The sequence below is a fragment of the Heteronotia binoei genome, chromosome 20 (genome assembly GCF_032191835.1).
Source record: "Heteronotia binoei isolate CCM8104 ecotype False Entrance Well chromosome 20, APGP_CSIRO_Hbin_v1, whole genome shotgun sequence".
NCBI classification, from domain to species: domain Eukaryota; kingdom Metazoa; phylum Chordata; class Lepidosauria; order Squamata; family Gekkonidae; genus Heteronotia; species Heteronotia binoei.
The window spans coordinates 7,632,373-7,657,764 of NC_083242.1; the positions used below are offsets into that span (position 1 = coordinate 7,632,373).

Consider the following 25,392-nt stretch of genomic DNA (forward strand, 5'->3'; position numbering starts at 1 on the left):
TCTCTTATGTTCTCCAAAGAGAGGAGTCTCAGCCAATAGAGAAAATAGAGGCTTTGTTCTGTAGATACTGTGTGATTGAGAAATCCTGGCAAAGCAAGCTGTGACACAGAAAGAAGCAAGAGAGAGGGAGAAGGAAGCAGACTTGCTCACGGACCTGATAGGAGCCCTCTGGGGACCTGACCTGTCAGACTACATGTTTTGACACCCCTGCTCTATGCTGTGGAGTCTTGTGAGCAAAAATTCTACTTTGTGAGTTACTGGCATTATATCTGTGAGCTACTGCATAAATTAGTTTGCTCCGGGACCATTTCCCCTGAGTTAAGATAAAAATGCGTGAGCCAGAGGCTAAAAAACCATGAGCTGTATCACACTAACTCAGCTTAGAGGGAATACTGATTCAGAGGCAGTAAACCTTGGAACTGATACGTGAACACTTGAAGCTGCTTATACTGAACCACACCATTGGTCTATCAAAGTCGGTATCACTTCCTTCAGGGTCCCAGGCACAGGTCTTTCCCATCCTCTGCTGCCTGGTCCTTCCCTGGAGATGTCAGGGATTGAACTTGGGACCTTCTGCATGCCAAGCAGATGTTCTGCCACTGAGCCACAGCCTCTCCCTAAGTCCCAAGAAGCATAGAAGCCAAGGGGGATGCCTTGGCTTCTATGCCCTGTTGTTGGCTCTCCAGAGGAACTGGTTGGCCACTGTGTGAGACAGACAGACGCTGGACTAGATCGACCACTGGTCTGATCCAGCAGGGCTGCTGTGATGTTCTTAATATCAGGAGAAGGTCTGGGGCAGTATGCCTTGATATGAAAATGTGTGTGCCCACAAGTTCATAAGCACCCTTCTTTCTGTGCTCTGTTGTTGGCCCTCCAGAGGAGCTAGTTGGCCACTGTGTGAGACAGGATGCTGGACTAGATGGACCCTCACTGGTCTGATCCAGAAGGGCTCTTCTGGTGTTCTTCTCAAGGAAGGCCTCAGCCTCTATGCCCTGTTGTTGGTGCTCCAGAGGAACTGGTTGGCCACTGTGTGAGATAGGATGCTGAATTAGATGGACCACTGGTCTGATCCAGCAGGGGTCTTCTGATGTTCTTCTCAGAAGGCCTTGGCCTCTCTACCCTGATGTTGTCCATCCAGAGGAACTGGTTGGCCACTTTGTGAGACAGGATGCTGGACTAGATGGACCCTCACTGGTCCAGCAGGGCTCTTCTGATGTCCTTATGAAGGCCTCGGCCTCTATGCCCTGTTGTTAGCTGTCAAGAGGAAGAAGGGCAGAATAAAAAGATACAGAAATATAGTAAATACTCAATTAAAGGAGAGAAAAGGGTTGTAACCGGGACTCCACGGACACCCTGTGGAACACCCTCAGCTGATGCCGACTCTAAGTACTGGAAGCAAGACCCAGTGGAAGGGAGAAAGTTCCTGTACAGTTTGATTCTCTTCATTGGTCACCTCTCTTTCCTTTTCCTGTCCCTCCTGCAGGATCTGCACAAACTTAAGGCCGGACAAGCTGCCCAATTTAAAGAGTACACGTCAGACAAGGTGATAGAATCCGATAAGCTCCTCTACGTCCTGGATGGGGATGCAGCGGTCGCGCGACACATGAAACACCCGCAGGGGGAGATGATCACGGAGGAGTGAGTCGGGGATGGGGTGGGGAGGAGAGCTTGTGGCAATATGCCTTGATATGCAAACATGTGTACTTCCATGAACTTATAGGCACCCTTCTTTCTGTACCCTGTGCATCGGGGGACATACGATTTACATCCTCCAGAATGTGATGCATTGGTGCAATTGATGCGTTAGTCCATTATATTCTCCAGAATTGGATGGGTTAGAGCATTGGATGTGGTAATCCAGTACATTCTCTAGAAATTGATGCGTTAGACCATTACATTATTTAGAATTTTATGTGCTAATCCATTATTTCTCCAGAATCTGATGCATTTGTCTATCACATTCTTCAGAATTTAATATGCCAGTCCATTTGATGGGTTAATCCAGGGGTGGCCAAACTGCAACTCAGGAACCACATGTGGCTCTTTCGGACATATTGTGTGGTTCTTGGAGCCCCCGCAGCCCTGTTGACCAGCTTGGAGAAGGCATTTCTCTCTTTAAATCACTTCTCCAAGTCAAGCCAGCCAGCAGCTTAGAGAATGCATTTAAAGTTGTTTTCTTTCCACCTCTATCTGTCTGTCTATCCTTTCTCTCTCTCTCTCTTTCTTTCTCTGTCTGTCTCCCTCTCTTCATCTTGCGGCTTTCAAACATCTGAAGTTTGTGTCTTGCAGCTCTCAAACATCCGATGTTTATTCTATGCGGCTCTTACGTTAAGCAAGTTTGGCCACCCCTGGGTTAGTCCATTATATTCTTTAGAATCTGATGTGTTAGTCCACTGGAGGTGTTAGTCCCAGGACTTGAATTCAGCAGGAGCGCAGCTCCTGAACCTCCAGTCAGGGTCTGCTTGCAGTGGGGAGTTCTCTCCCCGCTGTACACAGATCCCGGGGAATATGCAAATAAGACATGCTACTGAGCTCTTGCACCTTTTCTTCTACAAAATGACCCCTGGTTAGTCCATTACATTCTCCAGAATTTGATGTGTTAGTCCTTTGCAGATTAAAGACTCCGTGCAGCCTAAGCTTTCATGGAATGAGTCCAGTTTGCCAGGTGGAGAAAGAGTTACCCTCAGAGGTCCAATAAACACACAAATACAGGAGAAATAGTCATCAGGCAGGGCTGTATAGCTACAAAGAGCCAGTTTGGTGTAGTGGTTAAGTGTGTGGGCTCTTATCTGGGAGAACCGGGTTTGATTCCCCACTCCTCCACTTGCAGCTGCTGGAATGGCCTTGGGTCAGCCATAGCTCTCACAGGAGTTGTCCTTGAAAGGGCAGCTGCTGTGAGAGCCCTCTCAGCCTCACCCACCTCACAGGGTGTCTGTTGTGGGGAAGGAAGGTGGAGGAGATTGTGAGCCACTCTGAGATTCAGAGTATAGGGCAAAATATAAATCCAATATCTTCATCTTCTTCAAAATGTGGATATGTCTCATCGCGGACTTCTTACATTTTGTGGCCCTTTTCCTTTATAACCTCGTATATATATATGTCTAGCAACGATCCGCTCTATGCCTCCGACAAAGCCAGCTCTGTCGTTAAGATTGCATGTGACACCTATTTATTTTTCAACGCAGACTGACATAACACGATCCATAATTAGCCTGTGGAACTCACAGCCACAGGATATGACGACAGCCGATTGTATTAAGCAGCTCAAGGGGGAAGAGGGAAACACCTGAGGGAAACAACCATCAAGCAGAGCTTCCATGTACAGAACAAATTTCCCACAGCGGAAAAACCGTTCAAGCCTCCGTAAGCAGCTGGAAAAAGACACTGCCCCAAATAATTGCTTCAAGCTAGTCAGATGTCTGCTCGAACCCAGAGTAGCAGTTTAAGACATTAATAAGGTCATCCTAAAAAGAACTGAGAGCCCCGTGGCGCAGAGTGGTAAAGCTGCAGTCCTAGCTCTGCTCACGACCTGAGTTTGATCCCGGCGGAAGCTGGGTCCAGGTAGCCGGCTCGAGGTTGACTCAGTCTTCCATCCTTCTGAGGTTGGTCAGTTTCCTGGGGGAGAAGTGTAGAGGACTGAGGAAGGCAATGGCAAACCACCCCATTAAAAGTCTGCTGTGAAAACGTTGTCTTGCGACGTCACCCCAGAATCGGAAACGAGTGGTCCTTGCACAGGGGACTACCTTTACCTTTAAAAAGAATTACCGCCACTGCCTTGTAGTGGTTAGCGGAGAAGCCTCCATCCTTTTTGAGCCCGCAAGCATCTCTGGAGTTTGGATATGGGTGGTGGTGGGAGGAGCCACAAAATGGCTGCCGCAGGAGGCGGAGCCAACCACAGCATGTTACAGGATGAGGTCATGAACTAAATAACCATAGTGAATAATGGCTGCTATGTATTATAACGAAATTACATTACGTAGAGCCCTTATGTTGTTAAATAGATGACAAAGACATCACAAGAAATAACGTGATCCTGTCATGTAAATTAGGAATTTACATAGAAGGACTCTGCGTAATGCATATATAAAGGATAGCAGCCATTAGTCACATGATTGTTTCGTTTCTGTTCCTTTACCCTGTGATCCCGGGCCGTTTGTCTACAGAGCGAGGTCGTGCATAACTCGAATTTGTAACTCCATTCCAAACAGCAGCTCTGTTAACAGGATGGCTTTTTGAAATGAACATATTTAGAAACATTTCTCTGACATACACATAGCTCACCTTCAGAGATGGAAGCCCCACGGAGAAGAGGAGTGGAAGACCGGGACAAGGCTAGTGGGGAATTGGTCCTTGCATCAGTCACAGTTCTCTCAGAGGTGTTCTCTCAAGAGCAGTTCTTTCAGAGCTCTCTCAGCCCCACCTACCTCACAAGGTGTCTGTTGTGGGGAGGAGATTGTGAGTTGCTCTGAGACTCCTTTGGGTAGTGAAGGGTGGGGTATAAATCCAATCCAGTTTGGTGCAGTGGTTGTGTGCGGACTCTTATCTGGGAGAACCGGGTTTGAATCCCCACTCCTCCACTTGCACCTGCTGAGATGGCCTTGGGGAAGCCATAGCTTTCATAGAAGCTGTCCTTGAAAGGGCAGCTGCTATAAAAGAACTCTCAGCCCCACCTACCTCACAGGGTGTTTGTTGGGGGGGGGGGGAAGGTAGAGGAGATTGTGACCGCTCTGAGACTCTGAGATTCAGAGTACAGAGCGGGATATAAATCCAAAATCATCTTCTTCTCCTCCTCCTCCCTGAGCTCTCTCAGCCCCACCTACCTCATAGTCACAGGGTGTCTGCTGTGAGGAGGGGAAGAGAAGAAGAAGAAGATATTGGACTTATATCTCATCCTTCACTCTGAATCTCAGAGTGGTCACAATCTCCTTTACCTTCCTCCCCCATAATAAACATCCTGTGAGGCAGGTGGGGCTGAGAGCTCTCCCAGAAGCTGCCCTTTCAAGGACAACTCCTATGAGAGCTATGGCTGACCCAAGGCCATCCCAGCAGCTGCAAGTGGAGGAGTGGGGAGTCAAACCCGGTTCTCCCAGATAGGAGCCCGCTCACTTAACTGCTACACCAAACTGACAGGAGATTGTAAACCACTCTGAGACCCCTTTGGGTAGTGAAGGGCAAGGTATAAGCCTAATTTCTCCTGCTCTTCTTTGCCAGAGACTTCCTCGCAGGGCTGTTATGAGGATAAAAGTGGAAGAAAGGAGAACAACAAAAGGCAGGTCAAGTCCCCATTGGGGTGACAGTCAGGGTATAAATAAATACATATCCCTTGAAGTCAGTGTAACCCCAGGCGCAGCTCTGCTTATGATGGAACTAGACATTGCACACTCTGAAAGCTTTTAATCCATTGGTAACAGCAGATTTGCACAAGTTATACTGTTAACTTTGGGAGGGAATGGCATCGTGGTTTTGAACGAAGAGGGAAAGAGGTCTTGCAGGGGAGAAGGAAGCAGGGAGCACAACCGCGAGGGAGGGGGGATTTTCTAGTTTGCACGTGGCTCTTCGGACAACCCCCACGTCCTTCTGCTCCCCTCAGCATCCGGCAGCTGAAAGAGAGAGTGGCCAACCTGCGTGTGAAACACGACCAGATTTACAACTTCACCCCGCAGGTGATAGAACCGCAGGTGGACTGGTCCGCGGTGATCGATGAGAAGCAGGTAAGTAGTGTCAGCAGCCACGGTTGGGAAATACCTGGAGATTTTGGGGGTGGAGCCTGGAAAGGGCGGGGCTTGGGGAGGGGAAAGGCCTCGGTGGGGTATAATGCCATTGGATCCGACCTTGAAAGAAGCCATTTTCTCCAGAGAAGCTGACCTCTGTTGTCTGGAGAGCAGTTGTAATACCAGCAGGGGTGGAATTCTAGCAGGAGCTCCTTTGCATATTAGGCCACACACCCCTGATGTAGCCAATCCTCCAAGAGCTTGCAAAAAAAGAGCCTTGTCAGCTCTTGAAGGATTGGCTACATCAGAGGGGTGTGGCCTAACATGCAAAGGAGCTCCTGCTAGAATTCCACCCCTGAATATCAGGAGATCTCTCCAGGGCCTGCCTGGAGGTTGGCAACCCAGATAAAGCAGTATCAACCTTTTTTAAAAAAAATGGGAATGGTCCATTCTTCCGGGACAGTCGCCATGTAGACCGGAGAGGCCAGGTGACAAAGCATGAGGTGATGTTCTCCCTGAAAGCGGACAACTAGGACATCAGGAAAGGGGTGGGCCTAGAATCTTTCTCCCTGCGGCGCTAGCTTTCTACTTACTTAAAAACAAAATAAGGCAGGTTTCTGAAAGAGCTATGCGAAACAGCTTTTTTCTTTTGGTTCCAGGAGAAACTGCTCACCCAGGGCTTTGGAACCGACTTACCATCTGTCAACACCCAGGTAGAGGAACACAACATCTTCCACAACGAGATTATGGCGATCGGACCCCACATCAGCAAGGAGGGAGGCAAGGTACTGTGGCTCCGCAGGAGAGCGTCCGCTTGACACATGCAGAAGGTCCCAGGTTCAGTTCCCGCACCTCCAGTGCAACGGATCCTGAAATGGATGATGGGAAAGACCTCCCCCTGAGACCCTGGAGAGCCGCTGCCAGTCTGAGTAGACAAGATTGACTTAAAGAGAACATAAGAGAAGCCATTTGGATGAGGCCTGTGGCCCATCCAGTCCAACATTCGGTGTCACACGGTGGCCAAAAAACCCAAGTGCCATCAAAAAGTCCATCAGTGGGGTCAGGACACTAGAAGCCCTCCCCCTGTAGTCCCCCCAGCACCAAGAATACAGAGCATCACTGCCCCAGACAGAGAGTTCCATCTATACCCTGTGGCTGAGTCACTGATGGACCTCTGCTCCATATGCTTATCCAATCCCCCCTTGAAGCAGCCTATGCTTGCAGCCACCACCACCTCCTGTGGCAGTGAATTCCATGTGCTAATCATCCTGTGGGTGAAGAAGTACTTCCTTTTCTCGGTTATAATCCAACTGCTCAGCCTTTGGTCCATCCTGAACCTACTGTCCATCAGCCTTCATTGGATGCCCTCAAGTTCCAGTATTTTGGGAGAGGGAGAAAAAGTTCCATACACATCACCTCTTTCCCCTCCACACAAGCAACATTTGTGTTCTTCTCTCTTCTTCTAGGACTACATGAGTGGGTTGCAGGCAAAATATCAGAAATTACTGGTAAGAAAAAGTCGGGGTCCCTGGCTCTGGGGTAGGGGAGAGCTCTTAGGTTTGTAGCCGCTGCTGCTTATCACTTCCCGAAGGGAAATGGCATCTTCCATACCTTGCTTGATGCATTTTTCTGGGCACAGCTGGGAATGGGATAATAACCAGTCATGCCTAGTGGTTAGAGAATGTAGAGTTAGGGCCTGTGAGATGTGACCTTGTCTCAGTGACCAGCTCTCAGAGCTAGTTTGGTGTAGTGGTTAATTGTAGTGGTTAAGACTCTTATCTGGGAGAACCGGGTTTGATCCCCCACTCCTCCACTCGCACCTGCTGGAATGGCCTTGGGTCAGTCATAGCTTTCACAGGAGTTGTCCTTGAAAGGGCAGCTTCTGGGAGAGCTCTCTCAGCCCCACCCACCTCATGGGGGAGGAAAGTAAAAGAGATTGTGAGCTGCTCTGTGATTCAGAGTGAGTGTGGGATATAAATCCAATATCATCATCAAAATCATCATCATCTTCTTCTTCTTCTCATCCTTCTTCTCCTCCTTCTTCTTCGCCTCCTTCTTATTCTCCTCCTTGTTCTCCTCCTTCTCTTCCTTCTCCTTCTTCTCCTCCTCCTTCTTATTCTCCTCCTTGTTCTCCTTGTTCTCCTCCTTCTCTTCCTTCTCCTTCTTCTCCTCCTCCTTCTTGTTCTCCTCCTTCTCCTCCTCCTTCTCGTTCTCCTCATTCTCCTCCTTCTCCTTCTTGTTCTCCTTCATATCTCAAAAGGCCGTTGAAGGGAAGGGGGAGTGAGTAATGGAGAGCCACGTATGCCACTCTGAACTCTGTGGAAGAAGTGGAGGAGAATAGCTTACTAGACACATAGCAGCCTGAATAACCCTGACCAGCCTATTCTCGTCAGAGCAGGGTTAGCCACAGTCAGAACTTGGATAGGAGAGCTCCAAGGAAGTCCAGGGTTACTACGCAGAGGCAAGCAATGGCAAACCACCTCTGCTTGTCTCTTGCCCTGACATGGTTGGCCCAAGCTAGCCCAACCTCATCAGGTCTTGGAAGCTAAGCAGGGTTGGCTGTGGTTAGTTGCTGAATGGCAGTCCAGGGTTGATGCATTCACGGTTGATGCCAAGGAAGTCCAGAGTTGCTACGCAGAGGAAGGCAATGGCCAACCACCTCTGTCTGTCTCTGCCCTTCCATGGATGGTCCAAGGTGACCTGATCTTGTCAGCTCTCAGAAACTAAGCAAGGCCTGTCCTGGTTATTTGTTGGATGGGAGACCACTGAGGAAGTCCAGAGTTGCTATGCAGAGGAAGGCAATGGGTAAACTACCTCTGTTCATCTCTTGCTGGGGTGGCCAGGTCACCAATTAACAGCACGCAATCGTTATTACTATTATAGACAGGTAAATACTTCGGTTTGAGAATAAAGCAGTTTCATTCTAGAAGAGTCTTGTGTGGCTTTTGGTTTCCAGACCTGGACCCTCAGCGACCTTTCTTTTTGCTTGCAGGCAAGATCCCAGCAGAGGCAGCAGGATCTGAACTCGCTGCAGGATTACATGCAGCGCTGCACCAACAAGCTCTACTGGCTCGATCAACAGGCCAAGGACCGGATGCAGTATGACTGGAGCGATCGGAACCTGGACTACCCCAGTCGGCGCCGTCAGTATGAGGTAACCGGGTTTTTTTTTTAAAGCCTCCATGGCTGATTTCCACTAACAAAACACACCAGGCAGTGAGTAGCCAGTAGAATCATAGAGTTGGAAGGGGCCTCTAGGGTCATCTAGTCCAACCCCCTGCACAATGCAGAAAACTCAAACACCTCCCCCCTAAATTCACAGGATCTTCATTGCTGTCAGATGGCCATCTCGCCTCTGTTTAAAAAACCCCAAGGAAGGAGAGCCCACCACCTCCCGAGGAAGCCTGTTCCACTGAGGAACTGCTCTAATGGTCAGGACGTTCTTCCTAATGTTGAGCCGGAAACTCTTTTGATTTAATTTCAACCCCATTGGTTCTGGTCCTACCTTCTGGGGCCACAGAAAACAATTCCACACCATCCTCTAGATGACAGCCCTTCAAGTCCTTGAAGATGGTAATCCTATCACCTCTCAGCCGCCTCCTCTCCAGGCTAAACATCCCCAGCTCCTTCAACCTTTCCTCACAGGACTTGGTCTCCAGACCCCTCACCATCTTCGTCGCCCTCCTCTGGACCCGTTACAGCTTGTCCATATCCTTCTTAAAATGTTTTGCCCAAAACTGAACACAATACTTCAGGAGAGGTTTTACCAGAGCAGAGTAAAGCGATACTATCACATCACATGATCTGGACACTCTACTTCTGTTGATACAGCCCAAAATTGCATTCTCCTTTTTAGTCACCGCATCACACTGTTGACTCATGTTCAGCGTATGATCCACTAAGACCCCTAGATCCTTTTCGCACATACTACTGCTAAGACAAGTCTCCCCCAAGTTTTTGAGCTTGTGAGAACTTGTGCCTCTGTATTTATTTTGCTGGTTCGAGGAGATGCTGAATCCTAGAATCCTAGAGTTGGAAGGGGCCTCCAGGGTCATCTAGTCCAACCCCCTGCACAATGCAGGACATTCACAAATACACCCAGCAACCCCTGCCCCATGCCCAGAAGATGGCAAAATCCTTCAGGATCCCTGGCCAAACGGGCCTGGAGAAAAATTGCTGCCTGACCCCAAAGTGGTGGTCGATATTTCCCTGGGCGTGTCAGAAAGGGCCAAGAGAACTAAGCCCAGATGCGACCCTTCCTGCCCTCCTTCTCACGTCTTGCCCAAGTTCACAGAATCAGCCATCTAGGCTCTGCTTAAAAACCTCCAAAGAAGGAGAGCCCGCCACCAGTGTTCCCCTCCAAGCTGAGTTTGCATGAGCTAGCTCGCAGATTTTTAGCCTCCAGCTCACACGTTTTTGTCTTAGCTCAGGAAAAATGGCCCCAGAGCACACTAATTGAGGCAGGAGCCCACAACTTTAATGCCAGGGGCTCACAAAGTAGAATTTTTGCTCACAAGATTCTGCAGCTTAGAGGGACCATTGCCCACCACCTCCTGAGGAAGCCTGTTCCACTGAGGAACTACTCTAACTGTCTGTAAAGAGGAAGGGAGTCCCTTTCGCACTGGGACTTTCAGAACTGTCTGGCTATACAATCATACATAGCACTACGCCTCTCTCCCCCAAAGACCTGACACGCACATCCCTCTCCCCTGTTTTCGTTTCCTAGAATTTCATCAACCGGAAGTTAGAAGAGAAAGAAGAAGCCGTCAATAAGCTGCACAAAGACGGGGACAATTTGCTGGCTCAGAACCACCCCGGGAAGATCCCCATCGAGGTCCGTTGGTCCTGAGAATCCACCGTCTCCTTTCCCTGTTTGGAATCTTTGAACAGGCTCCTCAGAGGAGAATCGGGCATCCCCTGAGGCCTTCTCTCCCTGTCTTCCACAGGCTCACATGGAGGCCGTCCATGCTGACTGGAAGGAGTACCTCAACCTGCTCATTTGCGAGGAGAGCCACCTCAAGTTTATGGAGGACTACCATCAGGTACCAACCTGGAGGACTTAGGCCTCACTTTTCTTATTTTGCCTGGAGATGTTGTCCATGGGCAAGCCCTGCCTGGGCCTGATCATTCATTGCAGGGAGTGCTGTTCACACGTGACCTCTCGATGCTTTCAGCCAGACAACAGAGGTCAGCTCCCCTGGATTCTGGTAGACATTGTGAGGGTCAGAGGGCATTCTACAGTGTGTAGCTGGGCACTTTTTACAGAGCAAAAAAAAACAACGGGCAGCAAGACCTAGGATTTTGTGCATGTGGGGTTGAATATGGAGCGGAACTGTTTATTAAGGAAACAAGTCAGTAAGGGGGAGAAAAGACTATCAAATGCAAAGTGGAAGCCATGTTTCTCTATCACTTCTCCTTCTTTTATTCCTGTCTTTCTGTTAGGAAAATGTCCAGCAGACTACCAGATTTTAATAGTGCAAGAGAATGAGAATTGACAGTTGAACAGACAGCCAGTTTGGTGTAGTGGTGAAGTGCGCGGAATCTTATCTGGGAGAACTGGATTTGATTCCCCACTCTTCCACTTGCAGCTGCTGGAATGGCCTTGGGTCAGCCATAGCTCTCGCAGAGCTGTCATTGAAAGGGCAGCTTCTGTCAGAGCTCTCTCAGCCCCACTTACCTCACAGGGTGTCTGTTGCGGGGGGAGGAAGATAGAGATTCAGAGTATGGGGCAGGATATAAATCCAGTATCATCAGCGTCATCGTCTCTCCCTTCTTTTCAAAACAACCCTGCAAAGCATGTTATGCCAGGAGACAGCACTCACCTAGAGGGCTGCTTCTTTCTCCCTACCAACCGGACCATTTCTTGCTTGTAAGCAGCACGACAGATCGGTGCAAAGTACCGTCATCATACCGACAAGGAATTGCTTGACTTTTCTTTTTGCACAGTTTCAGAAAGATGCTAAAGACGCCCAGGACCTTCTCCGGAAAGTGGACACAGACCTGGATCAGAAGTTCAGCCCAGATTTCAAGGACAGATTCCAGATTGAATCCTTGCTCCGAGAGCTGGAGGCAAGTACCCCCCGTGTGCAACAGCTTAGCAGACCACAGCTGTGCTGTGTGAGAAATCCAGGAGACCAGCTAACACAAGGGGGGGGAACAAATTTGCTTAACATCAGAGCCACAGAGAATAAATGTCAGATGTCTGAGAACCACAAGACATGAACAAATGCTACGCACCGGGGCTTTCTTTGCAGCAGGGACTCCTTTGCATATTAGGCCACACCCCTCTGATGTAGCCAGTCCTCTAAGAGCTTACAGGGCTCTTTTCACAGGGCCTTCTGTACGCTCCAAGAGGATTGGCTACATCAGAGGGGTGTGGCCTAATATGCAAAGGAGTTCCTGCTACAAAAAAAGTGCCCTGCTACACACACATTTTAAATAAAACTCTTAATACCGGACCCGGCAGCTCTGCCACTAGCTTCCCTCCCCTACATGCTCACATTTCTCCTTCGGCTCTTGCGCTCTCCTTCCCTGCTCCAGGTGTCCGGGTGACCTCTGTGGTGGTAGAGAAGAGGTTGCAAGCCTGCCTATCTCCCCCCTCCTTCCCCACTTCACACATGGTGGGAAAAGTTGCCTACTGTGGGTCAGCACTCAGCGAGGCTGATTGAGGCCTTCTTGCTAGGCACACTTACTCAAGAGTAGGCCTCAGCCTCTGGGAGCGGCACAATATGTACGAAAGCACCACATGTGGCTCCTGAGCTGTGGTTTGGCCACCCCTGAGCTAACATCTGAGAACAATGAACATATGAAGCTGCCTTCTACTGAATCAGACCCTGAGCCCATCAAAGTCAGTGTTGTCTACTCAGACTGGCAGCGGCTCTCCAGGGTCTCAAGCGGAGGTTTTTCACGCTTATTTGCCTGGATGACCCTTTTAAGTTGGAGATGCCGGGGATTGAACCCGGGACCTTCTGCTTACCAAGCAGATGCTCCACCACTGAGCCGCCGTCCCTCCCCATGAGAAGCTACGCATTACAGATGCATTCTCACATGTGGGGGATTTTTTGTAGCAGGAACTCCTTTGCATATTAGGCCACGCCCCCCCACCCCCGATTTAGCCAATCCTCCAAGAGCTTACAAGGCTCTTATTGCAGGGCCTCCTGTAAGCTCCAGGAGGATTGGCTACATCAGAGAGGTGTGGCCTAATATGCAAATGAGTTCCTGCTACAAACCACCCCCCCCCCCCCCGTTCACATGAGAGTTGGGGATTCTCTTAGCTGGCGTAGCCTGAACTCCCTGCTGTTGATTGCCCCATCTCTGCTTTTGCCAACCTATCTTTGCCTTTCGCTCTTGGATGATTCTGACCCTCCCTTCTCCCACGCACAGGACCAAGAGAAGGCCTTGGACAAGTACGAGGATGTGGTGAAGTCCTTGCAGAAGCGCAGCCAGCAGGTGCTGCCGCTGAAGTATCGCCGGGAGACGCCCCTCAAGCCCATCCCGGTGGAAGCAGTCTGTGACTATGAAAACGAGAAGGTAAGCATCGAAGAACACCAGCAGAGCCCTGCTGGGTCAGACCAGGGAGGGTCCATCAAGTCCAGCCTCCTGTCTCACACAGTCGCCAACCAGTTCCGCTGGAGGGCCAACCACAGGGCAGAGAGGCTGAGGCCTTCATAAGAACTTGTGGAATTAAAAACCATATTTGAACCCTCAATCATAAGGACACGATGAGCCTTGCTGCATTAGACCAGTGGTCCGTCTAGTCTAGCATCCTGTCTCACACAGTAGCCAAACAATTCTTCTGGAGGGCCAACCACAGGGCACAGAGACCGAGGCCTTTGTAAGTACATCAGAAGAGCCCTGCTGGATCAGACCAGTGGTCCATCTAGTCTAGCATCCTGTCTCACACGGGGGCTAACCAGTTCCTCTGGAGGGCCAACAACAGGGCAGAGAGACTGAGGCCTTCATAAGAACATCGAAGAGCCCTGCTGAATCAGACCAGTGGACCATCTAGTCCAGCCTTCTGTCTCACATAGTGGCCAGCCAGTTCTCCTGGAGGGCCAACAACAGGGCAGAGAGGCTGAGGCCTTCTTAAGAACATCAGGAGAACCCTGCTGGATCAGACCAGTGGTCCATCTAGTCCAACATCCTGTCTCACACAGTGGCCAGCCAGTTCCCCTGGAGGGCCAACAACAGGGCAGAGAAGCTGAGACCTTCATAAGACCATCAGAAGGGCCCTGCTGGATAAATCTCCCAGACTGACGGAACTAGTGGTTGAGTGTTTGGCTATTGTACTGCATAAGGGCTATTATATTTCTAGGCAAAGACAATGAATATTTGCTTAATTCTGCTCCTATGCATTGTTTTTCTCCGATACTGTCTTAACAACCTTCTCTTGATAGTATAATTTGTATTTGATCCCTTTTAGACCCTGTTTGTATTTTATTTATCCTCTTATTATGCCATTAATAATTTGGTTTTCAACTGTGTAGATACAACGGCTTTTTTTTTGGTAGCAGAAACTCCTTTACATATTAGGCCACACCTCCCTGATGTGGCCAATCCACCAAGAGCTTACAGGGTTCTTCTTAAAGGGCCTACCGTAAGCTCCAAGAGGATTGGCTACATCAGGTGGGTGTGGCCTAATATGCAAAGGAGTTCCTGCTACGAAAAAAGCCCTGGTAGATACACAATCAAAAGCTGTCAGGGGACAGGTATCAACCCCCCAGGTGTGCAGAAGTGACACATGCATTTTTGGCAGCAAGCTCTTTCCTTCCCCAGTGTCAGATCGCTCGCGGAGCCACCTACCTGCTGCAGAAGAACAACGGTGACCTCTGGGAGGTGACGGACAATGTGGGAAGCATCATCACCGCCCCTGGTGTCTGCTTCATGATCCCTCCTACGGATCCAGAATCGCTGGCCTTTACCGACAAGTAAGCACAATCTCCTCCAGTCGGAGGCGAGTGGTGGGACAGCATAAGGACTCACTTCCTTGTCAAGCACAAAAAGACTGCATTATTCCCCACGTGACTGTGCCTCTTCTACTTCTGTAGCATCGCCGGTCAGTATCAGAGTGTGAAGCAGAAGACAGCTGGCACCAAAACCCTCCTGCAGCAGCGGCACGATGGCCTGAAGGCAGACAGCATTGGAGGTGGGTGCCCTGTAACTCCGGGGAGCCAGTTTAGTGTAGTGATGTAGTGTGCGGACTTTTATCTGGGAGAACCGGGTTTGATTCCCCACTCCTCCATTGCACCTGCTGGAATGGCCTTGGGTCAGCCATAGCTCTTGTAGGAGTTGTCCTTGAAAGGGCAGCTTCTGGGTGAGCTCTCTCAACCCCACCTACCTCACAGGGTGTCTGTTGTGGGGGAGGAAGATAAAGGAGATTGTGAGCCACTCTGAGATTCAAAGTGGAGGGCAGGATATAAATCCAATATCATCATCATCAACAATCATCATCATCAATCATCATCTTCTTCTTCTTCTTCCTTCCTCCTCCTCGATACAACCAACTCCCTGCTTCCTCTTCTGCTTTAATGATAAGCAGGGCTTTTTTGTAGCAGGGACTCCTTTGCATATTAGGCGACACCTCTCTTACGTAGCCAATCCTTCTGTAGCTTTCAGTAGGCCCCTGTACTAAGATCCCTGTAAGCTCTTGGAGGATTGGCTACATAAGAGAGGTGTGGCCTAATATGCAAAGGAGTTCCTGCTGCAAAAAAAGCCCTGATGCTAAGACTTCGAATTCGTGCTTGGAGAGCTTCCTGAATTACTGACCGGGAGCCTCAATGAATCTCCCCCCCCCCTTCTTCCCATAGATGCAGCGTCTGTCCAAGGGCGGCAGCTGCTAGCCGGGCTGGAGAAAGTGAACAGTGAGTTGGAGAAGCAGGAGAAGGCCATCACGGCAAACCTGCGTCCTCCACTGGAGCAGAGCCGGGCGGTGCAAGACAGTGCCGAGCGTTCCAAGGAGCTCAAGGTAAGGCTGCTCCAGGGATGGGAAAGAAGGAGAACTGGATGCAGAGTCCCCTAACCTGCATAGCTGGAGCAAAACTTTCATCTGAATTGTGTTCCGCTCCTTTGGGAACTTGCATCTAGACCGCCTGTTGAGCGCCGGGTGGGGTTGCCAACTTCCTGGTGGGTCCTGCAGATCCCCTGGAATTACAATTGAACTTTAGGCGACGTAGCGATCAGTTCCCCTGAAAGAAAACGGCTGCTTTGGAGGATGGATTCCCCAAACGCGATCCTCTCCAGACTTGTAGCGCCGTCTAAGTCTACAGCTGCCGAGTCCAGTTCCAGAAATAGCTGGGATTTTTAGGGGCAGAGCCAGGAGACTTGGGGGCGGAGCCAAAAGACATTGGGGGTGGAGCCAGGAGCAAGGTTGTGACAAGCACGACTGAACTCCAAAGGGAGCTCTGGCCATCACATTTCAAGGGAGAGCGCACCTTTTAAATGCCTTACCTCTGTTTGGAAATAATGGCTAGGGGTGCCTTCTTTGGGGGCTCATAGAACTGGACTCCCTGGTCCAATGTTTTTGAAATTTGAAGGGTCTTTTGAAGAGAGGCACCGGATGCTACGCTGAAAATTTAGTGCCTCTACTAAAAACACAGCTCCTCCAGAGCCCCAGATACCCACAGATCAATACCCTCCCCCCCCTGCTTTTTGATGACTGTGAAGCGGAGGGAGGGCCTCCAAATGGGGGGATCCCCTGCCCCCACCTGGAGATTTAAACACAACTTCAGTTGCTGACCAGGGACCTCAAGGAATAGCCCTGATAATCCAGGAACTTCCCGGCGAAGAGCTGGCAACCTTCGACGGAGCACTGAATCCAAAGCACACTGTCGCTTATGAGCATTTGGGTCTACTCGAGCCGGGCTGTTTTTGTCCTTCCAAGTGCTACTCCGGAAAGGCACAAGGAGGGCACATCTGGGCCGACTCCCTCGCTCCCCCAGCATCCCCAAATTTTAGGGGGCAGGAACAAAGCACCCAGCAGTCGGAACAGCAGATGGGGGAGCTAGCTGGGAGAAAAAGTAGGCAGGGAGTCTGAAAGAGGACACAGAAGATGGGCAGATAGAGGTACATGGGAAAAGATTACAGCACCAGACGGATAAAGGCTTCTCGTTGTCCGTGCAAAGCCCTAGTCCCAACCTGTGAGTCAATGGTGGGCCTATGCAGGGACCAGGCAAACCAGTAGCCCTCCTTTCATCCTCTGGGCTGCAGCCTCAAGTAGAGACCACAGGGGGGCACCAGTCAGCAGGATCCCAGTTTGAGGCTTAGCTCACAGGTGGGCAAACTGTGGCTCGGGAGCCACACGTGGCTCTTTCACACATATGTTGCGTGGCTCTCAAAGCCCCCACTGCCCCATCTGCTGGCTTGGAGAATCCATTTAAGGTTAAAGTTGCTTTCTTTCCAGTTTGGTGTAGTGGTTAAGTGTGCGGACTCTTATCTGGGAGAACCGGGTTTGATTCCCCACTCCTCCGCTTGCACCTGCTGGAATGGCCTTGGGTCAGCCATAGCTCTGGCAGAGGTTGTCCTTGAAAGGGCAGCTGCTGTGAGAGCCCTCTCCAGCCCCACCCACCTCACAGGGTGTCTGTTGTGGGGAAGGAAGGAGATTGTGAGCCGCTCTGAGACTCTTCGGAGTGGAGGGCGGGATATAAATCCAATATCTTCTTCTATCTTCTTCTCTCCTTCCTTGCCTTCCAGTTCTCAAACATCCGATGTTCATGTCTTGCAGCTCTCAAACATCTGACGTTTATTCTATGCGGCTCTTACATTAAGCAAGGTTGGGCACCCAGGCTTAGCTGATGGGAGACGGACAATAGGAAACGGGGCACTGTTTTCCCCAGGCCTTTTATTGTAGAAAAAGCCCAGCAGGAAGTCATTTGCGTATTAGGCCACACCCTCGACACCAAGCCAGCTGGAACTGCATTCTTCTTACTCATCCCCTTTGTGGCTCTTTCCCTGTCCTACCTTTGCAGAATATCACTAACGAGCTCCGGCGCATCGAGCCCGAGAAAGCGTACAAGGTCAAAGACTGCGAAGCCTTCGCCGAATCCGTCCCGGATACGGGAAGCGCCACGTTGATCAAGAACCGGGCACAGGAAACCAGCAACAAGTACAACCATGTGGTCCAGCTGCTGAGTGCTGCTCAAGAAAAGTAAGGCTATTGCTGAGGCTTCTGCGAGCCGGGTTAGGAGATGGAGCTGTTAGGAGAGAGACCTGCTTGTGTGAATGGGTGGATCCAGAAGCAGGCAGAGGTGGGGAGCTTCGGTCCCTGTTCTGGACTGGAAGAAAAAGCCCCGGCTTTAGTAGAGACTGCTGTGGAATGGCAGGTGCAATCCACTTCAGTTTTCTAATAGGTGAAGTTGTATTCGCTGCAGTTCTCTAACACACAAAGGTGTCGTCTCTGCAGTTCTCTAATGCATGAAGGTGTATTCTCTGAAGTCCTCTAATACATATAAAGCTTTGCACCTGGAAGAAGAGTCCTTGGCCAGACGGGAACAAACCCTGGTATCGGTTGCATCCTTAAAGGTGTTCGCTTTGTCTCTCGGTAGAGTCGATGTGGCCAATCGCCTTGAGAAGAGCCTCCAGCAGGGAAGAGACCTGCTTTCCGGCTATGAAAACAAGCTGGCCATTGAGGATACGATCCCCGAGGACATCCGAGGCCTGGACCGCAAAGAAGAGGAGCTGCGGGTGAGCGCTTGGGGCTTTTGTGCGACTCGTTCAGAACATGAGGAGGTTTCCAACTACCCCCTCCCCCCAATTTAGCAGGACAATCAGAAAAACTTCGCCATATCTCCCAATGGGTAAAAAAAAGCACCCTTGGCTGCAAATAGGGAATCGTTTCTGATTAGTATGAGATAGTTTATACAGAGTGTTCTCTGGACTACACTACATCTAGATATGGCCAAGAGGGGCGGATCATATGCCTCAATGTTCCCTCACAATGAAGTTTTTAAAAAAGAACTGTGTTCACCAGGGGTGGAATTCTAGCAGGAGCTCCTTTGCATATTAGGACACACCCCCTGAAGTAGCCAATCCTCCATGAGCTTACAAGGCTCTTTTTTGTAAGCTCTTGGGAGGATTGGCTACATCAGGGGTGTGTGGCCTAATATGCAAAGGAGCTCCTACTAGAATTCCACCCCTGGTGTTCACAAAAATAAAAACCTCCATGTGCAGGGACACCAAACCTCTGAATGCCAGATAAGAACATAAGTGAAACCATGTTGGATCAGGCCAATGGCCCATCCAGTCCAACACTCTGTGTCACACAGTGGTCAAAAGACCCAGGTGCCACCAGGAGGTCCATCAGGACACTAGAAGCCCTCCCACTGTGGCCTCCCCAAGCACCAAGAATACAGACCATCACTACCCCAGAGAGAGAGTTCCATCTATACCCTGTGGCTAATAGCCGCTGATGGACCTCTGCTCCATATGCTTATCCAGTCTCTTCTTGAAGCTATCTATGCTTGTAGCCACCACCACCTCCTGTGGGAGTGAATACCAAGTGTGAATCACCCTTTGGGTGAAGAAGGAGTTCCTTTTCTCCATTCTAGCCCAACTGCTCAGCAATTTCATTGAACGTTCACAAGTTCTCGTATTGTGTGAAAGGGAGAAAAGGACTTCTTTCTCTACTTTCTCCATCCCTTGCATAATCCTGTAAACCTCTATCATACCATCCCTCAGTCAACGTTTCTCCAAGCTAAAGAGCCCCAAGCGCTTTAAGCTTTCCTCATAGGGGAAATGGACAAGCCCTCGCACAAGCACCAGCGTGCAAATGCAAGAAAACCAGTAAACTAATCAGTACTGCCTTCTCCCTCCCCGCAGATCCTGGGTTCTGAGTTGCAGGCCCAGCAGCCCCTTCTGAACGAGGCAGAGCAAGATTTGCAGAGGGCCAAGAAGTGCTCCAGCACCCTGGCCAGCCGGTTCCAGGAGCACTGCCCGGACATCGAGCGCCAGGAGGCCGAGCTCAACAAACTCAACCAGCGGTTCAGCAATCTCAGCAAGCAGATTGATCACAGGTGAGGAGTTCAAGCCAGTAGGAGGCAAAAAGGAACAGCAAATCCATGGGTAGCCATGGCAATGGAAGGCAGGGGAAGTGAGGGCAGGGGAAACTGATTTGTAAAAGATACACTTCTATTTAATTTCTCTCTCTCTTTCTCTGTATTTGAAAAAAAAAAAGAATGGCAAACTAAAGGGAAGCAACAGCAAAAGAGGGCAGGGGAACTGAGGGCAGGGGGAAGGATTTGTAAAAGATACATCTATTTAATGGGTCTTTGTGTTCATTTGAAAAGTGGAATGGTAAACCAAGGGGAAAAGATGGCAATGAAAGGCAAGAGAATTGAAGGCAGAGAAAACTGATTTCAAATGATATTTAATGGGTCTCTTGAGCAAGAATTGCATTTAAGGAAGCCGGGCAACCTGATTGTTCCTGCTGACAAAATTCGAGAGCTCGCATGAATTTTGCAGGAAGTGGCAAAATCCCATGCTTCGACAAAGGAACTATCTAGCCATTTTAATCAGCATTCTTCCCAGGAACTCTGGGGAAATTTGTGGTCCCCCGCCCCCCCTTCCTTGGTTTGTCCCCACAACCACACTGTGAGGTAGATGGCACGGCGAGAGAATATTTCAAGGTGGCTCAACAGGAGGTTGAACGTGGGTCTCCCACACCCAGGGGTAGAATTCTAGCAGGAGCTCCTTTGCGTATTAGGCCACACACCCCTGATGTAGCCAATCCTCCAAGAGCATACAAAAAAGAGCCTTGCAAGCTCATGGAGGATTGGCTACATCAGGGGGGGGTGTGGCCTAATACGCAAAGGAGCTCCTGCTAGAATCCCACCCCTGCCCACACGCTAGCCTGACACTAACGCCAAACCTCACGAGAATCAGCCTAGTTTTCCCAGCAAGCGGGGCTTTTTTTTGTAGCAGGAACTCCTTTGCATATGAGGCCACACACCCCTGCTGTAGCCAATCCTCCAAGAGCTTGCAAGGGCTATTTGTACAGGGCCTACTGTAAGCTTCAAACCCTGTCAACAAGATTTGCCGCCATCCCTTTGTAGGTCTCAGATCCTCCAGAGAGCCAAATCGGCCTATTCTGACTACCGCGCCGGCTACGACGACCTGAGCCATTTCCTTTCCAACGTGCCCAATTACGAGCCGCAAGAAACTGACAGCGTCTCCAGTGTGGAAAACAAGCTGAAGAATCAAAGGGTAATCAATGCCTTTCACCTCTGCATCACTCCTGCCCCTTCCCCCGACCCACAAGCTTGCCAAGGGAGGGGGTGGAAATAGAAGGCTTCCCAGGTTGGTTCAGAACGATAGTCTTTTTAGCTTTCTGGGACCTTCACTTAAGGGTATGGTGAAGGGAAGCTGTCCCCTGTCTGAATATTTGTAGTCTGCGGTACGCTGCTCAAACACAGAAGCTGGGGCAGCAGAAAGTCTGTTTTGCACTTTCGACCGGGTGAGTTTTTGATTTGATGACACCCCCACCACACACACACACACCCTGGAATCCCCTTACAGCAAAATCTGGGACTTGACTACTGCTGGTTAGGGGCTACCCACGTTGCTGGTACAAGTAACCCGTCCTTCCCAACTAACCTCTTTCTGCAAAACGCATCTTTCTTGACCTGTATAACATAACAAATTGCAGGGAGGAAAAGATCAGTATTAGTGGGATCCCGAGAAAGACGATGCTTCCCGCTGTTTCACCTCTGTCTGCTTGGTCTGCTTTTTCCAGGCACTTCTGAGAGAAATTGCAAGCAAAGAGAAAGACGTCCATCGGGTCTCGGCGGATGCTCAGCGCTACCAGCAGGCAGTGAAGGTGAGGGAGGAGGAGTGTGTGTGTGTGTGTGAAGTGTCATCATTTTGCAGTCAACTAATGGCAACTCCAGCAAGTGAGAAGCAGAGGTGGTTTGTCATTGCCTTCCTCTGCAGAGAGCCAGTTTGGTGTAGTGGTGAAGTGTGCGGACTCTTATCTGGGAGAACCGGGTTTGATTCCCCACTCCTCCACTTGCACCTGCTGGAATGGCCTTGGGTCAGCCATAGCCCTGGCAGAGGTTGTCCTTGAAAGGGCAGCGGCTGTGAGAGCCCTCTCCAGCCCCACCCACCTCACAGGGTGGCTGTTGTGGGGGAGGAAGGTTAAGGAGATTGTGAGCCGCTCTGAGACTCTTCAGAGTGGAGGGAGGGATATAAATCCAATATCTTCACCTACCTCACAGGGTGTCTGTTGTGTGTGGGGGAGGAAGGTAAAGGAGATTGCGAGCCGCTCTGAGACTCTTCAGAGTGGAGGGTGGGATATAAATCCAATATCTTCACCTACCTCACAGGGTGTCTGTTGTGTGTGGGGGAGGAAGGTAAAGGAGATTGCGAGCCGCTCTGAGACTCTTCAGAGTGGAGGGTGGGATATAAATCCAATATCTTCACCTACCTCACAGGGTGTCTGTTGTGTGGGGGGGGGGGAGGGAAAGGAGATTGTGAGCCGCTCTGAGACTCTTCAGAGTGGAGGGTGGGATATAAATCCAATATCTTCACCTACCTCACAGGATGTCTGTTGTGTGGGGGGGGGGGGGAGGTAAAGGAGATTGCGAGCCGCTCTGAGACTCTTCAGAGTGGAGGGTGGGATATAAATCCAATATCTTCACCTACCTCACAGGGTGTCTGTTGTGTGGGGGGGGGGGAAGGGAAAGGAGATTGTGAGCCACTCTGAGACTCTTCAGAGTGGAGGGTGGGATATAAATCCAATATCTTCACCTACCTCACAGGGTGTCTGTTGTGTGGGGGGGGGGAAGGGAAAGGAGATTGTGAGCCGCTCTGAGACTCTTCAGAGTGGAGGGCGGGATATAAATCCAATATCTTCATCTACCTCACAGGGTGTCTGTTGTGGGGGGAGGAAGGTAAAGGAGATTGTGAGCCGCTCTGAGACTCTTCGGAGTGGAGGGCGGGATATAAATCCAATATCCTCATCTACCTCACAGGGTGTCTGTTGTGGGAGGAGGAAGGTAAAGGAGATTGTGAGCCGCTCTGAGACTCTTCGGAGTGGAGGGCGGGATATAAATCCAATATCCTCATCTACCTCACAGGGTGTCTGTTGTGGGGGAGGAAGGTAAAGGATATTGTGAGCCGCTCTGAGACTCTTCGGAGTGGAGGGCGGGATATAAATCCAATATCTTCTTCTTCTCCAAGTACTGACCTTGCTTAGCTTACAATTTAAGGTGACCCCAGCAAGGGACTTTCAAGGTAAGTGAGAAGCCGAAGCGATTCGCCATTGCCTTGTGCCTCTGCAGAGTCCTCCCTTGGTGGTCTCCCATCTGAGTAATGACCCTGCTGAACTCTTGAGACTTGATGAGACGCAGCCTTCCCTCCCAAGAAGAGAGGAACTGGGATCAAGTGGGAATAAATTATAATTGCTAGTTCAAAGACAAACAATCACTGTGACTTCCCACTGACACAGCACAATCTGTAGAAAACAGCTACCCTTTTGAGTGGCCAAGTAATGCTGCAGTAACAGTAACTTTGCTAATGTTACTCATTGTTCTGTGCAGTGTATTGGAAGGGATCAAGGTCTTCATTGCTTCTTTACAACAGCCCTGTAATATTGCCCAGTATCTTTTGTTTCCCATGTCAAAACTTGGAATAGGAAGGTGAGACGAAGGGGCAGCGTGGTGGCTGAGGGGAACCTCTACCTTTGGAGGTACTAATCCTCTGAATCCGTGCAACATCAGGGGAAGGCTTTGGCCTATATCCTTAAGGATATAGACCAGCTGGAATGGGTCCAGGAGGGCAACGAAGATGCTGAGGGGTCTGGAGACCAAGTCCTAAGAAAAAAGGTTGAGAGAGCTGGGGATGTTTAGCCTGGAGAGGAGGTGGCTGAGGTGATAGGATCACCATCTTCAAGTACTTGAAGGGCTGTCCTAGAGAGGAGGGTGTGGAATTGTTTTCTGTGGCCCCGGGGAGGTAGGACCAGAGCCAATGGGCTGAAATTAAATCAAGAGTTTCCAGTCAACATTTAGAAGAACTTCCTGAGCGTTAGAGCGGTTCCTCAGTGGAACAGGCTTCCTCAGGAGGTGGTGGGCTCTCCTTCCTTGGAGGTTTTTTACAGAGGCTAGATGGCCATCTGACAGCAATGAAGATCCTGTGAATTTCAGGGACGGTATTTGTGCATTTCCTGCATTGTGCAGGGGGTTGGACTAGATGACCCTGGAGGTCCCTTCCAACTCTATATTCTCTGCCCTGTTGTTGGCCCTCCAGAGGAACTGTGTTAGATGAGATGGTGGGCTAGATGGACCACTGCTCTGATCCAATAGGGTTCTTCTGACAGGACACTGTCTCACCATGATCTCTCACAGGGCTTCTTTGCATCAGCACATTGACACCATGTCTCTGTCTTCTCCTCTTCCCTCTACTCCCTCCCCAGGACTACGAGTTAGAAGCAGAGAAGCTGCGATCCATCCTTGACCTGGAGAATGGGCGCAACGGGTTCATGAGCAAGAGACCCAGGCTTCAGTCCCCTGCTTTGAAAGTGAAAGAGGAGGTATCTTAGCTCTGAATTTGCGCTTGCCTGGGATTATTCTGCAACAGACGCCTTTACCACCAGCCCTGGCCCTAATGAATGGACTACTCATTACAGTATTAAGCCTCTCTTGATTCCCCACTCCTCCACTTGCAGCTGCTGGAATGGCCTTGGGTCAGCCATAGCTCTGGCAGAGCTGCCCTTGAAAGGGCGGATCCTGGGAGAGCTCTCTCAGCCCCACCGACCTCACAGGGTGTCTGTTGTGGGGGAGGGAGGAAAAGGAGATTGTGAGCCGCTCTGAGTCTCTGACTCAAATTCTCTTCTCTTTTGCAGAGGAATACAGCCCCCCTACTTGAAACTATTTTCTGACCGAGTTTATCCCTTTTTTGTTATCTTAGGAGGCTCACCTGTCTGCAAAGTACACAGAAGTGAATGCTATCAACAAGCAGAGACTACAGAACTTGGAGTTTGCCCAGAACCTCCTGAGACAGGTGAGCATGAAAGGGGGCAGGGAGAGAGAAGGGTTTCTCTGGCCAGAATCCTCAGTCTGCACTTGAAGCTGGTACAGGAAGGGTCATCTAGCCTGGCCCCCTAATGGACCTCCTGATGGCACCTGGGTTTTTTTGGCCACTGTGTGATCCAACATGGCTTATCTTATGTTCTTATGTGACACAATGTGTTGGACTGGATGGGCCACTGGCCTGATCCAACAGGGCTTCTCTTTTGTTCTTATGTGACGCAAAGTGTTGGACTGGAGGGGCCATTGGCCTGATCCAACAGGGCTTCTCATATGTTCTTATGTGACATAAAGTGTTGGACTGGATGGGCCATTGGCCTGATCCAACATGGCTTCTCTTATGTTCTTATGTGACGCAATGTGTTGGACTGGATGGGCCATTGGCCTGATCCAACATGGCTTCTCTTTTGTTCTTACGTGACGCAGAGTGTTGGACTGGAGGGGCCATTGGCCTGATCCAACAGGGCTTCTCTTATGTTCTTATGTGACACAATGTGTTGGACTGGATGGGCCATTGGCCTGATCCAATATGGCTTCTCTTTTGCTCTTATGTGACACAGAGTGTTGGACTGGATGGGCCATTGGCCTCATCCAACAGGGCTTTCTCTTATGTTCTTATGTGACGCGGAGTGTTGGACTGGAGGGGCCATTGGCCTGATCCAACAGGG

The 25,392-nt window shown here is 50.1% G+C and overlaps 1 protein-coding gene across 1 annotated transcript in view; it reads left to right on the forward strand.

The window, feature by feature from the left end:
- Nucleotides 1-25,392, forward strand: part of PPL (periplakin) — a 74,412-nt gene that overhangs the window by 43,604 nt on the left and 5,416 nt on the right. Inside the window, exons 3-21 of the mRNA XM_060261054.1 lie at nucleotides 1,484-1,638; nucleotides 5,591-5,711; nucleotides 6,371-6,496; nucleotides 7,178-7,219; nucleotides 8,704-8,865; nucleotides 10,438-10,545; nucleotides 10,658-10,753; nucleotides 11,658-11,774; nucleotides 13,089-13,241; nucleotides 14,487-14,638; nucleotides 14,759-14,856; nucleotides 15,518-15,675; nucleotides 17,675-17,853; nucleotides 18,251-18,389; nucleotides 19,524-19,717; nucleotides 20,756-20,906; nucleotides 21,436-21,519; nucleotides 24,112-24,228; nucleotides 24,606-24,698. Of these exons, the coding sequence (XP_060117037.1) occupies nucleotides 1,484-1,638; nucleotides 5,591-5,711; nucleotides 6,371-6,496; nucleotides 7,178-7,219; nucleotides 8,704-8,865; nucleotides 10,438-10,545; nucleotides 10,658-10,753; nucleotides 11,658-11,774; nucleotides 13,089-13,241; nucleotides 14,487-14,638; nucleotides 14,759-14,856; nucleotides 15,518-15,675; nucleotides 17,675-17,853; nucleotides 18,251-18,389; nucleotides 19,524-19,717; nucleotides 20,756-20,906; nucleotides 21,436-21,519; nucleotides 24,112-24,228; nucleotides 24,606-24,698 (2,445 nt within the window). The remainder of the gene's footprint in view (nucleotides 1-1,483; nucleotides 1,639-5,590; nucleotides 5,712-6,370; nucleotides 6,497-7,177; nucleotides 7,220-8,703; nucleotides 8,866-10,437; nucleotides 10,546-10,657; nucleotides 10,754-11,657; nucleotides 11,775-13,088; nucleotides 13,242-14,486; nucleotides 14,639-14,758; nucleotides 14,857-15,517; nucleotides 15,676-17,674; nucleotides 17,854-18,250; nucleotides 18,390-19,523; nucleotides 19,718-20,755; nucleotides 20,907-21,435; nucleotides 21,520-24,111; nucleotides 24,229-24,605; nucleotides 24,699-25,392) is intronic.